Source organism: Embiotoca jacksoni, unplaced genomic scaffold, assembly GCF_022577435.1.
Source record: "Embiotoca jacksoni isolate LCO1_2020_lvr unplaced genomic scaffold, fEmbJac1.0.p SCAF_56, whole genome shotgun sequence".
Taxonomy (NCBI): domain Eukaryota; kingdom Metazoa; phylum Chordata; class Actinopteri; family Embiotocidae; genus Embiotoca; species Embiotoca jacksoni.
The window spans coordinates 1,544,087-1,558,763 of record NW_027185410.1 but is presented as its reverse complement, the minus strand read 5'-3'; the positions used below and the strand labels follow the sequence as shown (position 1 = coordinate 1,558,763).

Below are 14,677 nucleotides of genomic sequence, written 5' to 3'. Positions count from 1 at the left end.
GGGATGTTGCTGATACGTTTGGGATGGTTGCTATGGCAGTTCCGGCCATTTGTGAGGCGGATGTGCAGAGGTGCTATATGGTTGCCAGTGCTGCTTATTTTAATGGAATACATTGTGTGTTTCAAAAAACTGGAGGACTCGATATGCAGTGTGAAAAAGAAACATTGTTCTAGGATATGAGCTTTCTGCAAGGATATTATTGTGTGTGCTTTGTGGAGCGAGTCATAAAATAGAGAAAGAAAATTAAAAGCAGATAGGGAATCACCATTGATATTAATTTGTGCATAGACGGTGGACTATATTGCACCAATTGTTTCAAGCTCGTGGTGCAAGTCCATCTCAGGTGTTGTCACAACCCACTTCTGCTGGTTTAATGGTGGATAATCTGAGCAAATCATAGATGTCAAATCAAAGCTGCAGATGGGCGCAAGTACTATTTTAAACTACATGACACTGTTTTCTATTTAAACAACATGGATGCAGGATGGAAGTTGACATCTGCATTATTTTGAAACAAGCAAAGAAAACTCATGCTGCTGCTTTACTCTGGGTTTGAAATGTTTTACCTGTCGCTGGCCACGGGCAGAGCAATCTCAAACTTGGCCAGAAACTGGAAATACTGCGCCTCTGTCTGCTGGGTGAACCCCGTTCCCACCAACAGCATCTGCACGACAGACATCATCAGAGATGTCACCACAGAAAAAGTCACTATCATCATGAACGTGCAGAATAACATGGAAAGCTTGAGCATCCTCAGTCTCACCCGAAGGTTCTCGGCTCGGATCACTCCATTCCTGGCGACGGAGCGAGAGAACTTGAGGTGGATGATCATCTGCAGGCATTCTGAAAGCCACACGGGACACAGGAAGTAGAGGGTGCACAGGTCGTTGCTGGTGTCGGGGAAGTGCAGCAGGGTCCCCGTTTCTATCAAGAAACTGATGGCTGGATGTGAAGAGAAAGCAAAGAAGAGGAACGTGTTGATTCACTATTAATGGTTCAATGCTGCTGATGTGAGAAATGAGGGACAAATTATGATACACTTTTGGCATTAACAGGTTGGTTTGCCGAACAAAATGTGGAAGTAACTATCACCTCACCAATCAGCCAGCCACCTATTTGAATTCAAATGCACACACACACACTACCGTGTGCCCTGTTCAGACCTGGCGTCACCGTTGGACAGCGGACACACCACGTTGTCATGCGTCTCCGGTGACCACTCCTGATTGGATCTCACTTGGCCGCTTTATATGCAAATGTAGCAACATCACATAAATAAACACATGAAACCAGGAGGAGAGGAGTGAAACAACAAACATTTACCAAAATGAGACTCTATCGAGCATCTCATCTTTGAGATCAATTATGATCCCATCACATGATTATTGCAGCGGGTTTGAGAGGGTTGGGCTCTGCCACGCGGTGGATAAATGAACAGTGGGGGCAGGCGAGGGCTCTTCCACAGTTGTGGGTCAAATTTGGGTGAGAAATTACAGACGAGGTGAACGACGTAAAAAAAAACTGCTCCGCAAAAGAGCCAGCATGTCGGAGGTTAAAGTCGGGTCGGCCCACTGTGGAACGTTTCAGGATTGCGAGTTCGAAAGCTTTCTTAGCTTCGGTACAAGTGCAGTGTGAAAAGCACATTTAAATACAAATGGGTGATGTTGGATGTTCCATGAAACACAGGAGCATAAATGAGACAATGTGACCAAAAACAGCTGCTGTGTTACTACTTCACACCCAGAGGAGAACATCCGCTCTACCCACCCATCTACAGATGTTCGGGAAACTTCCCAAATAAATACTTTAAGCATACTTTTTGTTTTTTAAGAAACTGCCTGTGGGTAGTTTGAGTTTCACATGGCAGGTGTTTTCAGAAGAAGTCACACTACCAGTCTGCAGGTCCTCATAGTCTCTGATGTCACTTCCTGGGTTCTGTTCAATGATAGCATCCAGCTGGGTGTTAGTTAGGTACTGGACCTCTCCGTCATTATCTCGCCTCTGCTTCTCCGCTATCACGGCTTCCTGAAGGGCCAGGTAGCTTCTGGGAATCTTTTGTGAAAGACAAGGGGAACAAATTTACATGTTCAATAGAATAACATAAAACAGAAGCATAAACGCAACACTGTTGTTTTTCCACCTGTTTATTATGAGACTTTTAAGCACAGAGAAGGTTTATTTTTCTCAATTTGTGTTTTACAAATGTGTTAAAATTCATGTTTATGAGCATTTCACCTTTGCCAAGAAAATCTATCCACCTGACAGGTGTGGCACCTTTAGATGCTGATGAAGATGCCCTGAACTGGTCACAATAAAACGTCACCATAAAATGCGCAGTTCTGTCTTCAAAAATAAATTCAGATATGGCCACAGATATGCATTTCTTTCTGGCGGGGGAGATGTGTAGTGCGACACATCTCCTTTTCATAGAGTGGATCAGGTTGGTGACCGTGTTCTGCAGAATGCCGGTCCACTCCTCTTCTACGGCTGCGTAAAGTTGCTCGTTATCGGCAGGAAATGGAACTCGTTGTTGTGTACGCTGGTCTGAAGCATCCCAAACATGCAGGCGATGCAAGAACTGGGATTTCTTTCAGCTTCCACGAATTCTGTACAGATCCTTGGGACATGCGGCCGAGCGTTATCATGCTGCAACACTGAGGTGATGGCGGTGGGTGAATGGCATGACAATCGGACTCAGTAGCTATCATAATAATAATAACAATAATAATAATAATATCTCATCAAATGGCCATGCAGATATAATAACCCCGTCGCTGTGCTGGGTCACAATCTGCTCGCTTTTCCTATTAAAAACGGACATTTATCTCATGTACAATGGCTCTGGTGACGTCCTGCCGTCAGCATGTTAACTGCACACGCTCTCAAACGTTTGTGACATCTTGATGTGCTCCACTGGTCAGGTAGAAGGATCATCCTGGCAAAGGTGAAGTGCTCACTGCCACAGATTTAAACAAACTTGTGAACAAAACGATAAAGAAATGAACATTTTGTGTGAATGGACGACGTCTGAGAACCTTTATGTGATAAATGGGAGTGAAAATAAAAGTGTTGTTTTTTTGTGAGTGCATTCTTCAAAGCACATGGCATCCTTTTGGCACAGAGAGCACGACTACCTCTCCAGAAATGATAAACCTGCATAATATATATCACAAATGCTGTACACACCGTATGCATCAGTATCCATCCTACACAGTAAAATCAACTGAAATTACTATTTTGAATTTTGGTAATTATGAGTTGTGATTATTACAACTCTTGGGTTGTAACTAAAACAGGTTTTCAGATTTTCATCAGTTGTTTCTCTGAAACTATTCTGAAACGCACTAGATAATATAATAGAATATAATACAAGAATCTTTTGTTTTTAATGAAGCTCGATGTGAACATTTGATTCTGGAGGAACAACAACAGTCGTATATTTATGTGCTGCTGTACGACGACAGCAAACAGCCCAAACTGAGAGTGTTTCCCTTCACTCACCAGTCTGCCCAGCAGTCTACCGACACAGCCGGAGCTGCTGCTGTCTTTCATCGAGAGAGCCATGTGGTAGATGAGCGACTTCAGACCGTCGAACCCGTCCAGGGTCTTACAGGACACTTCACTGAGAAGCAGGAACACACACACACTCTTGAACACATCGTTGAGACAGCTGCTCTGTGAGATTGGTGAAGCGCTCGCAAACAGAGCTGCAGCTCCTCGTAAATATATAAATAAGCAGATATAAAAGGTGCGCTTACTGCAGGTGTTTGCAGGTGATGTCCGGGTAGCCGGAAGCTCGCGCTCCTGACGGTGACCGGCACAGCGCCAGGACGTAAGCTCTTAGTGTCGCCAGCCTCTCTGTGCGAAACTTGGTCTCGATGAGATCCAGATGTGTCCCCACAACCACCACTGCAGAGTTCGGTGCTCGCGCCTGCAGGCCACAACACAAAGTAACATATCTATTGAATGTAAGATGTTTTAATGTTCAAAATTTTGACTAAACCCAACCATGATATGTGTAGAAATAGCAACACTGATGTCTCAGTATTGTGTTGCACCGGCTCTGCCTGCTTTGTACCACAAGAAGAAAAAGTGGTGTTCGTACTGATGGTGATAATGAATGGAACTATAACATAAATGTGATTTATATTTTTTAAATGAAGAATGTTTCAATCTTAAATTGACTCCCTCAAATACACTTTGATAAATACAGGCGTGGCCGTTCTACAGCTAGTAATTAGGCTTCGATGAAGAATTTCAGTGTCGACATTTTCCCAATCAACATACTTCCATTTGACGAGATCCATCAGTCTGTGGTTAGTTTTTGTAGTCAGATAACCACACGATCTTCATGTGGTCATCTACATACTAATGTTTTAGAACAGAGAACTCCACAGACTTAATGTCTTTGGTCAGCACCGAAAACTGGTTGGGTTCATAAACACACACCCATCGGTATAGTGTTAGCGGGTCTGCTGAAGCATGAGTGTTAGTGTGTGCGTATGTGTGTGTGTGTGTGTGTGTGTGTGTCTGAGCTCAAACTCACCTCGATGTTGAGAAGCCATGTCTGCAGGTTGACCACGGCCTCCTCCCCCAGAGCCAGGTTCCACAGCACCACGTACAGGGCCTTATCGGTGAAGAAGCACTGGTTCACTGTGGACATGCTGGCTTGACCGCCGATGTCCCACACGTTGAACACCACCGAGTCCCTCTGTGAGCGACAGAGCCAGAGCTGAGTCAGCTTTATGAAGGAAATGGACACTGATTTCGACCAATCCACAGACACCGTCGTGAACACTTTCAGGAAAAGTAGTGGTAACAATCAATGTTGTCCTTGTGAAACTATTGCTGAGTTTTGAAAATTATCCAGAAAAAACTGGATTTAGAAACATTTAAAAACACAAGACATGTAACGTGAATGAAGGAACATTTGTATTCTGCACGATTTCTAGATGAGATATTGAATTTAAGCAAACTTGCAGTAGTGACCATGTTAACTCCTTTGTACTAAAGGTCAGATTTCCTTCCAGGACACTGTGCCCACCCACCTACTCCGGAAACCCAACTGCACTCCAGGCATGCCAATCAAACTGGGGGAGCCCCGAAACATATCTTTGTTTGAGGCCTAATATGTAATAATGATGGAATTATTTTTAGATGGACCACCAGAATACTGATCAGAAGGAGTGAATTTATCAAATGACTTGTAGAAAAAACGTATTGCAGTTGTATTTCATGTGAGTAGTTGAGGCTATCTGAATGGTAGTCTGTTGGAGCGCCGACTGTTTCTAAGTGATACTGCATGTTAACGCTCTTCCGCATCGACTTTACTTTTCAGACCTGAAGACAACATCCATTTCTATATAATGTCCTTCTGGGTGACTTTAACATCCAGACAGAGAAGTCATCTGACCTTTTGCTCTTACTGTCCTCCTTTGCTGTCTCACTCAGTCCTTCCCCTCCTAATCACAAAGCCGGTAACCACCTGGACTATATTTCACCAGAAACTGCTCCACATCTAACCTCACAGTAACTCCACTTCATGTCTCTGACCACTTCTTTATCTCTGACTCTCTCAAACTGACAACCTGACCACATCAACAGACTCTGTACCTGTCCGTTACAACATTCGCTCCCTCTCTCCCTCCTCTCCCTCCTCTCCCTCCTCTCCCTCCTCTCTGGTCTCCTCTGTTTGATCTGCCCTCCCTTCAACTGACTCTTTCTCACTCATGCATCCTAACTCAGCCACAGAAACTCTCCTTTCTACTCTGTCTTCCTCTCTTGATTGTCTCTGTCCTCCTCCATGTCCTCCAGTCCTCCCCAGCTCTGTGGTTGTCTGACTCGGTGCTCCCAGAGAGCCACTATGAGAGCAGCAGAAAGGAAATGGAGAAAATCTAACCACCCTGACGACATGCTCACTTATCAATCTCTCCTCTCCTCTTTCTTGTGTCTCAATTTATGCAGCCAAAAGCTCTTTCTACCTAACCAGAATTCAATCCTCATTTTCCAATCCCAAAAAGCTATTCTCCATCTTCTCCAACCTCCTTGACCCACCCTCCTCCCTCCACCCTTCTACCAAGCCACTTTGTCAACTACTTTACTAAAAAGATAGATGACATACGCTCCTCATTTTCAAACCCAGCTTCCATAACAACTTCATCTTCATCCCCTTCGCTTTCCTGTTTCACCCCCCCCCCCGTCTCCCAATCAAGTTCTTACCTTGGTAAACCCCCCGCCCCCCCTCCAACCACCTGTCCCCTTGACCTCATCCCATCTCACATTCTCCAGTCTATTGCTCCAGACCTTCTTCCTTTTCTCTCCATCTCATGAACACTTCTCTGTCAACGGTCTGTTTCCTGAACTCTCTGAAGGAGAGAGTGAACCCTCTCCTGAAGAAACCCCCCCTCAACCCGTCTGAAGTAAACAACTACAGACCGTCTCTCTTCTTCCTTTTCTTTCCAAAACTCTGGAGCGAGCTATCTTTAACCAACTCTCCTCCTATCTCCACCATAATAACCTTCTTGACCACCAGTCTGGTTTCAACAGACCACTCAACAGAGACGGTCCTCCTTCTGTCTCTGAGCAGCTTCACACTGCCAGAGCAGCCTCTCTGTCCTCTGTCCTGATCCTTCTAGACCTTCTGCTGCATTTGACACCAGATCCTTCTTTCCTCCTTCAGGACCTCGGTGTCTCAGGCTCTGCTCTCTCCCTGTTCTCATCCTACCTCAACGACCTCACGTACCAGGTAACTTGGAGAGGATCTGTGTCTGAACCTTGTCCTCTCACTACTGGTGTCCCTCAAGGCTCCGTCCTGGGTCCCCTCCTCTTCTCTCTGTACACCAACTCTCTCGGCTCTGTCATTCACTCGCATGGCTTTTCCTACCACAGCTGTAGATACATGCTGCACAACATCAGGATAATATGTCCACTTCTCACTCAGAAGGTGGCGCAGGTTCTGGTCCAGGTTCTGGTCATCTCACATCTAGACTATTGTAACTCCCTCCTGGCAGGCCTACCTGTTAGTGCCATCCGACCTCTGCAGCTCGTCCAGAATGCAGCAGCTCAATTGGTCTTTAACCTCCTAAATTCACTTCCACTACTCCGCTCCTCCTCCTCCTCCTCTTCCTCCTCTGCTCCCTTCACTGGTTACCAGTAGCCACCCGCATCCGTTTCAAAACATTGGTACTTGTGTACCGTGCTGCGAACAGATCAGGTCCAGTCTACATCCAGGACATGGTCCAACCCTACATCCCAGCCCGCTCCCTCCGCTCTGCTTCTACCACTCAGCTTGTTGCTCCCTCGCTGCGAGCTAAACACTCTACAAAATCACGACTGTTTGCTGTCCTGGCTACTAAATGGTGGAATGAGCTCCCCAACGACATCAGGACAGCGGAAACTCTGTACATATTCCGCCGCAAACTAAAAACACACCTCTTCAGACTTTACCTTGAATAGTAGAACTTTAGTAGTGCTTAAAATGGCACTTACTTTTAGCACTTTGTAGTTTGGCTTTCTGGATGAAATTGCATTTTCTTGATTCTTGTTGTTCTGAATTTGTACCCTCATGGTTGAAATGTACTAATTGTAAGAGGCTTTGGATAAAAGCGTCAGATAAATGAAATGTAATGTAATATAAGTTGGACACCTGTGTCGAGGTGAAGTAGACATGCTGTACCTTCTGGTTTGCATCTTTCTGGAGAAGATTTCATACTGCAGAAGTGAGATGACCCCAAACAGACCTTAAAGTTTTGCAAGAGCTACTTAAAGACCAAAGAAGTTGAAAGTCATGGATTTTCTTCCATGGTCAGCTGACCTAAACCTCATTTATTCTCCCTTTTTAGGGGGATCACTAAAAAACGGAGAGTGCTAAACATTCCTGACATCACAGGAAGCTCTTTGGAACATTGTCAAAGCATTTTGGAATAACGTGCATCATCAGGTGTTCAGCCGGAGTGCACGTTGGCATTATTGTTAAAGACGGCACACCAAAAACACACTAAAATATTTGGAAATTTGTGTAAATTACATTTTTCAATCAAATTTGTCAAGCTAATATAATCATTTGCAATGAAACATTTTGTGTTATATTTGAAACAAATACAAAATATCTTTAGTAGTCTCAGATTCGTCAGGGCTGTTTTGCAGATATTTGGTGATAAACTGCACTTTTGGACAAATTGTATCAGCGGATTACAATTCATCCCAAGAGAAAAGTGCGTCCCAAATTTCATAGTAATCTATTGTGTGTTTGTGTGTGTCTGTATGGAGCAACAGGAATGCAATAATAAAGAGTTATTCTGTAAAAGAATAAGGAGATACCCGTCCAGGGTTTACCTCACCTTCACCAAAAGTGAGCTGGGATAGACTCCCGCCCCCCATGACCTTGGTCAGGATACAGTGGGTTTAGATGATGGATGGAAGAACAATGAAATAAATGTGAAATATAAAGAAAATGAATAAAAACATTTGCAAATGTAAAAACAAATAACATAGTTTAAAAGAGCTTTGTCTTTGCTTTTCCCGTCTTTCTTTGGCTTTTTCCATATTGTCTTACGGGAATACAAGAAAAGCAAAGACAATCAAGGAAAAAGCAAAAGCAATATAGGAACAGCAAAGGCAATACTCTTTTAAAATTTGCTATTTGTCTTTATATATCCACATTTTTGTATTTATTCATCTATATATTTCTTATTCTTTTGCAGATTTACTATTTGTTATGGCACTCCTATCGCTCCATAGGCCTGCAGTTGCAGCATAGCAGTTAAGGGATCATAGTCATTATGATCCATCCTCTGGAGACCATGAATGTCCGTAAAGCTTCACGGCAATCGATTGAATAGAAAACAGTCTGGACCAAAATGCAGTGAAATGGCTAAAAGTCTCTTTGACATGCCAAAAGGTATGAATAAGTGTGATTTCAGTTGGGAATGGTCTCAGTACTGAACAGCCACATAAATCAACAAGCTAATTAGATTGATGCATCACGAAGTTATTGGATTGTAAACCACTTCCAAAAGTAGTTTCTATGGTTCTATGATGAAGATCATGTACCATCTGTGTCTGTTTGTGTGTACAGTACATGTCCAGTATGTGTTTCTCTCACGTTGTTTTTGCCTCTACCGGGTTTGTCCAGCTCCCAGGTGGAGGTAGAGATGCTACATTCTGCTGGGGTGAAGGGTGACGCCTTGCCGGACTGCAGAGCCTCCAGAAGGGCTGTCTTGCCCTGCCTCGGTGGACCAATCAGAAGCATCTTCAACAGTTTACAGGGCTCTGCTTTCCGGAGCTGTGCTCGGAGGAAAGCCAGCACCGATGCAGGACCTGAAAAAACACAGACAAGTCAAGATGTGATTTTTTTAGAATATGACATTATGATTTGATTGTCTCTGCTCTGCAACCAACACTTCATGTTTTGGATCTCTATACTGTCCTTTTCTCTCTCTGCTCTCCTCTCACCCCAACCAGTCGAGGCAGATGCTCCGCCCACCTCTGAGCCTGGTTCTGTTAACAGATGCTCCGCCCACCTCTGAGTCTGGTTCTGTCGGAGGTTTCTTCCTGTTAAAGGGAGTTTTTCTTCCCTCTGTTCGAGGTTTTTCTCCCCTAAAGAGGAGTTTTTCCCTCCGAGCTTATGTGGGAATTGTTGAATTGTTCTGTTGTAAGGACTAAAATACTGAACAATGAAATAACCTGTGCTGTGATTTGGCGCTATATAAATAAAACTGAATTAAATATTACAGTGTCAGCAACCAAAAAACTACAGATTGGTGCCACTGCTGCGACAAGTCAAATACAGTACATAACATTACAGGGACATTTTATGTATAAGTACTTAAGTTAAATTTTAGAATGCTTGACATGTACCTGACTAATGTAATCATTCTAAAAATTATGATTTAATACAAGACATGGTCAGGTGTGCAGTATCTAAAAAATGTATTGTTACAGGTGCAACAGATTAAACTCCCGTAAAGTCCACAAAGTAAGAATTGAGTCAACAGACAAGAGCAGTGAGACTGACGATTTAGCAACAAATGAAGCTGAAATCAAGTTATTACCCAGTACAATATTTTTTGAGCCAAACTTCATTTTCAATAGTCAACTGACGTTTCTTTATTTGGTCTGTACCTTCTTTCCTTATTTCCTTGGGGACATTGGTGATGTTAAGGTCTTCAATGTCAAGCTGCCACAGATTGCAGAGCTGACCGAGCTCTGTTGGAAGCTCCTGGATTCCGGGATTACTGTTCCCAAAACAAGAGAACACGACTCAATGATCAACACGAAGAGCAGCAGAGTCTAAGTTATTTGGATAGTTGGTAGCAAAATTGAACTATTTATCCCTCATGAGCCTTCATTGAGAGAAGCCACCAGAGTCCCTCGACCAGCTTTTAAGAAACAGTCAGATATACTGAATATGTTGCTGCAGTTGTTTTTTGGCAGCAACAAGAAAATTCATGACTTCCAAACAATTAAGTTATTGTGGGGAGAATGTGAGAGCAGCACAAATCGTCTCTTGGAGCGAACAGCTGCGAATAGCTGGAGCAGGAGAATTGACCTCATACCGAGCAGTGATCCCCAGGGAGTGAACTAACAAACACGGCCAACCCAAAAATATTTGTTTTGTTGTCTTACTTTATTATCTGTTTTTCATAATAGTCAAAGCTACTTTTAATGTTTTTTCTTTTTATGGCAAAATAAAGTTTGAAAGACTTCTTCAGTGTTAAAGAAAAAAACAAGCCTCTTCTATTGTTTGTGTTTTTTGAACTTATGACCTTTGCAACTGATTTTTTTTAAAACTGATGACGTTATTGTTTTGAACTGATGTCTATGTTTTATCCATCCAAATTCAATACAATATATTGGGTATACTGAGCTTGACGTATGCGGTAGACAGCGCAAGTGCTAAAAAAAAAAATGAAGTAAGGTTGCCTGATAGGAATTGATGAGCTTAAGTTTGGAGCTCTCTTTTTATGCATCTCTTTTAGGAGAGGGACATTTTCTAGCACACTGAATGGCTGTTTTACATTTAACCTTGGGCACAGACAGAAACAGTAGCTCCCCTACAGTGAAATAAGTCTGTAACTACAGGAGCTGCACTGCACCCCAAAGAAAGCCAGCCTGATGCAACCTGTGACGTCACCCATTGGTTTGTGGACGGCCATTTTGAAGTCTAGAATACTTAATTTCAGCCATTATCAGAATTGACCATATCTGGAGACATGCCCCCAACTAGACCCCTCTTTGAGGCCTAATATCTGACTGTTTATGGAACTATTTTTAGAACGACAACCAGAACCCTGATCAGCTGAGTTCAGCTCAAGACACCACACTGATATTATAAATATTTATCGACTTTGTCATATAAAAGACAAAGTCGATAAATATTTATAATGGGACTCCATGAAGGCTTTTTGGAGTCAACCCCTAGCAGCCCTTGGTGGCATTTCCACAGTGGCTTAACTTGTCAGACCCAAAAGCTGTATCCACTTGTAAATACAGTCTAGGGTTACAGCTCAGTAAATAGTAAGCATCACGTATTCAGTATAGTAATAAATAGTATTTCCTATTTGAAAATGTGTAAAGCGACATTCAGGGGAGCTAGCTTGAATTGCGTTTTACCATTTTGCAAAAGGTTTACATTGTGCCAAACTGTCATGGGTCATATTGGACCCGTGAGAATTTGGCAGAACTTTGCTCAGGGCCCCGGGAAGGGTCAGGATTGGCTCTGGCACCTCCCAGACATCACTTGTTAATGACAGAAACACAGTTTCGGGGATTATAAATTTACCAAAGTTTATGCCAATGACATCACTGCGACAGAGGGAGAACTGTGGAGGATGACGCACAGCTGAAGGTTGGCAGGCAGTCAGAGGTACTCACTTGGAGAGGTAGAGCTCAGTGAGGCTGTGCAGACCACACACTGACTGGGGAACACACTCCAGCTGGTTGTCATTCAGGAAAAGCACTTCCAGTGAGTCCCGCAGAAGAATGGGAAACTGAATGGGACATACTGGCAAAAAAACAGAGCAAGGCGGAGTGTCACAACATGCGCCTTGAAACACACACAGCAACTCACAGATTCAGTTTAGAGCAAACTAAGAACAAGTTTGTGCCAAGCGTTTCCAGAGAAAAATAACAAGTCAGCTGCAACTTCCACAGAAGTGGTTTCTTGGCAGCATGAAAACTTAAAAAAAACCAAAACTTTCATTTCAAATTTGTAACACCAAAAACCTGGAACTGACAAGGGATGAGAAATTCTGCAGCGTCACTCGACTGTATTTATATTCAAAAGTTATAGTTCTGTCATCAATGTAAAAAAAAGGTCTATGAAGTTGAGTGTATAAAAAAATGATATCAACAAAGTTGATTAAAAACTACAGTGGTGGTAAAATCAAAGACACCAGGAAAAAGTGTGAAAATAGTGATTAGTGTCGACATGAATCAACGGTGAAACAGGCCAACATTACCGAGAAATGTCTTTAATTAAAAAAGCTATTACAATAGACAGTCAATGTGTTAAAAGCATAAAATCAAGACAAAACTCATCCCAGGAAGATCTTACTTCTTGGGATTAAAAACATGTTGCATATTTAGTTTAAAGTTTAAAGTATGGCGAAGACAGAGCAAAATCACAAGCTTTTCACAAAAATGCTTTTCAATGATTGACTTTATTTTATTTGTTTCAATCGAGGTTCAAATTATATGGATGTGTGTAAAGCAGACGTACCTTGGTCTGGATCCCTCCTGTTCCATGTTGTCAGAAAGGCCAGTCTCCGAGATTTGGGCCCCTCCTCTACTCTAAAGGAGGCAAAAAGTCCAACATCATTAAGGAGAGATGAGTGACGGGTGTTGGTTTTAGCTTATTATGATTCATTTCAGTCATATCTATAAATGTGACAATTTTCCTGACATTAAAAAATTCTAAAAAACAATAAGCAAGAGAGAATTGAATTATTAGACGAATATGCAGTTAATGATTTAAATGATTCCCAGTGTTTTACAAACTCAAATTACCACCTCCCTTTTCGATGCCTTCACCAACCAGTGAAGTTGGTTGGATATTATGAATCCGTCCACCTGTCCAGACTCATATAATTTAGATTTAAAAGTAATGTGACGATGCTTCAGATATAGACGTTGCTGCAAAGAAGCTACGAATTCTACAGACGTGCGATCACAGTGACCTCTGACCTTCGAAATCGAATCGGTTCATTCTTGAGTCTGAGTGAACGTTTGGTACAAATCTGATGAGATTCACCTGAAGGTGCTCCGGATAAATCACATTCACAGACAACCTAAAACCACGCTGGTCACGGCGGACATCTTCCACCTCCAACTCCTTTCAAAGCTGCATATTTCTTTGCACGTGGTGTTTTTATTGAACTCCACGGTGTTGTGAAGTCACAGCAGACCCTGTATACACAAGGAAGTGTGGTTCCGTTGACCTACTTGCCCAGCTGGTTCCTGGAAAGATCGAGAGTCTTGAGTTGAGAGCACTGCCACTTGTTGGGGGCCGGGAGTGATGCAATGGCGTTCCCACACAATCTCAGTGAGACCAGAGCCTGACGGGGAGTGAGGGGGAGGAGAGGTTAGATAACACACATTTACAATTTCCTTTCACGGGCAGACGGTTGGCTGACTGTATCGTAAGGAATAAAGTTTGCCACAGCACAGCTACCTGACCTGATCTGACTACAGTGCTGTAAAGTCGAGCCAGCAAAATATGACGAAGACATTTTAATACTTTTCTGAATTACACAGCTTCTGTTTGAGGGTCTCTGTGTAAGACGAGTTCTGCTTCCAGATGACGTACTCCCTCAGTACACTAACTAATAGTGCTCTTCATGTCAGGTCTCTGACTGGTATATAGCAGGAGTTTTCACAGACTGGTGTTGTTTCAAATCACATACTACTAGAAATGACCTCATCATGTGACCACATCAGCCTCCAAAATATCTGCAGCTTTAATTATTTTACCCAGAAATCAACATGTTTTTGTGTCCTCTGTTTAACACTCAATAAACACACTGATTCTTCTGTCCAGCAGCAGCAGTGGAAAAGAAACACTTTGTGTTCAGGAACAGCTGCAGCTTCCTCACACGCCTTTAATTTGAAAATCCTCTACGTCGGTGGCCCCGCCCCTTCCACTACAGAGCCAAGATGGCGACCGTTTAGGGTGGAAAGTGTTCAGAGTTTCACACTTCTTGTTCTGGAGCGTTCTGAGTGATTCATCCTGGAACTTGTAGTGTTCTGATGTTTCTGTACTGACAGAGAGAACACACTGATGGACTCAGAGTAGAGAGAGGTGGTACACAAGAACAACATCTGGAATACAAGAACAACATCTGGAACACAAGTACAACATCTGGAACACAAGAACAACATCTGGAACACAAGAACAACATCTGGAACACAAGTACAACATCTGGAACACAAGAACAACATCTGGAACACAAGAACAACATCTGGAACACAAGTACAACATCTGGAACACAAGAACAACATCTGGAACACAAGTACAACACCTGGAACACAAGAACAACATCTGGAACACAAGTACAACATCTGGAACACAAGTACACAAGTCTTTCTATTTTAGCGTGCAGTATTGTTGTGTCAGCATTTCTTCATTGAGAGAACAAGGTTCTTAGTAAGGCCTTAGTTTTAGGTTGGTTTAGGTTGA

The 14,677-nt window shown here is 42.8% G+C and overlaps 1 protein-coding gene across 1 annotated transcript in view; it reads right to left on the bottom strand.

Moving 5' to 3' along the window:
• Positions 1 to 14,677, bottom strand: part of lrrk1 (leucine-rich repeat kinase 1) — a 65,720-nt gene that overhangs the window by 26,433 nt on the left and 24,610 nt on the right. Inside the window, exons 11-21 of the mRNA XM_069172884.1 lie at positions 13,444 to 13,556; positions 12,722 to 12,792; positions 11,875 to 12,004; positions 10,123 to 10,235; positions 9,104 to 9,318; positions 4,547 to 4,711; positions 3,759 to 3,931; positions 3,502 to 3,622; positions 1,893 to 2,052; positions 764 to 942; positions 567 to 664 (exon numbers count right to left, since the gene is read on the bottom strand). Of these exons, the coding sequence (XP_069028985.1) occupies positions 567 to 664; positions 764 to 942; positions 1,893 to 2,052; positions 3,502 to 3,622; positions 3,759 to 3,931; positions 4,547 to 4,711; positions 9,104 to 9,318; positions 10,123 to 10,235; positions 11,875 to 12,004; positions 12,722 to 12,792; positions 13,444 to 13,556 (1,538 nt within the window). The remainder of the gene's footprint in view (positions 1 to 566; positions 665 to 763; positions 943 to 1,892; positions 2,053 to 3,501; positions 3,623 to 3,758; positions 3,932 to 4,546; positions 4,712 to 9,103; positions 9,319 to 10,122; positions 10,236 to 11,874; positions 12,005 to 12,721; positions 12,793 to 13,443; positions 13,557 to 14,677) is intronic.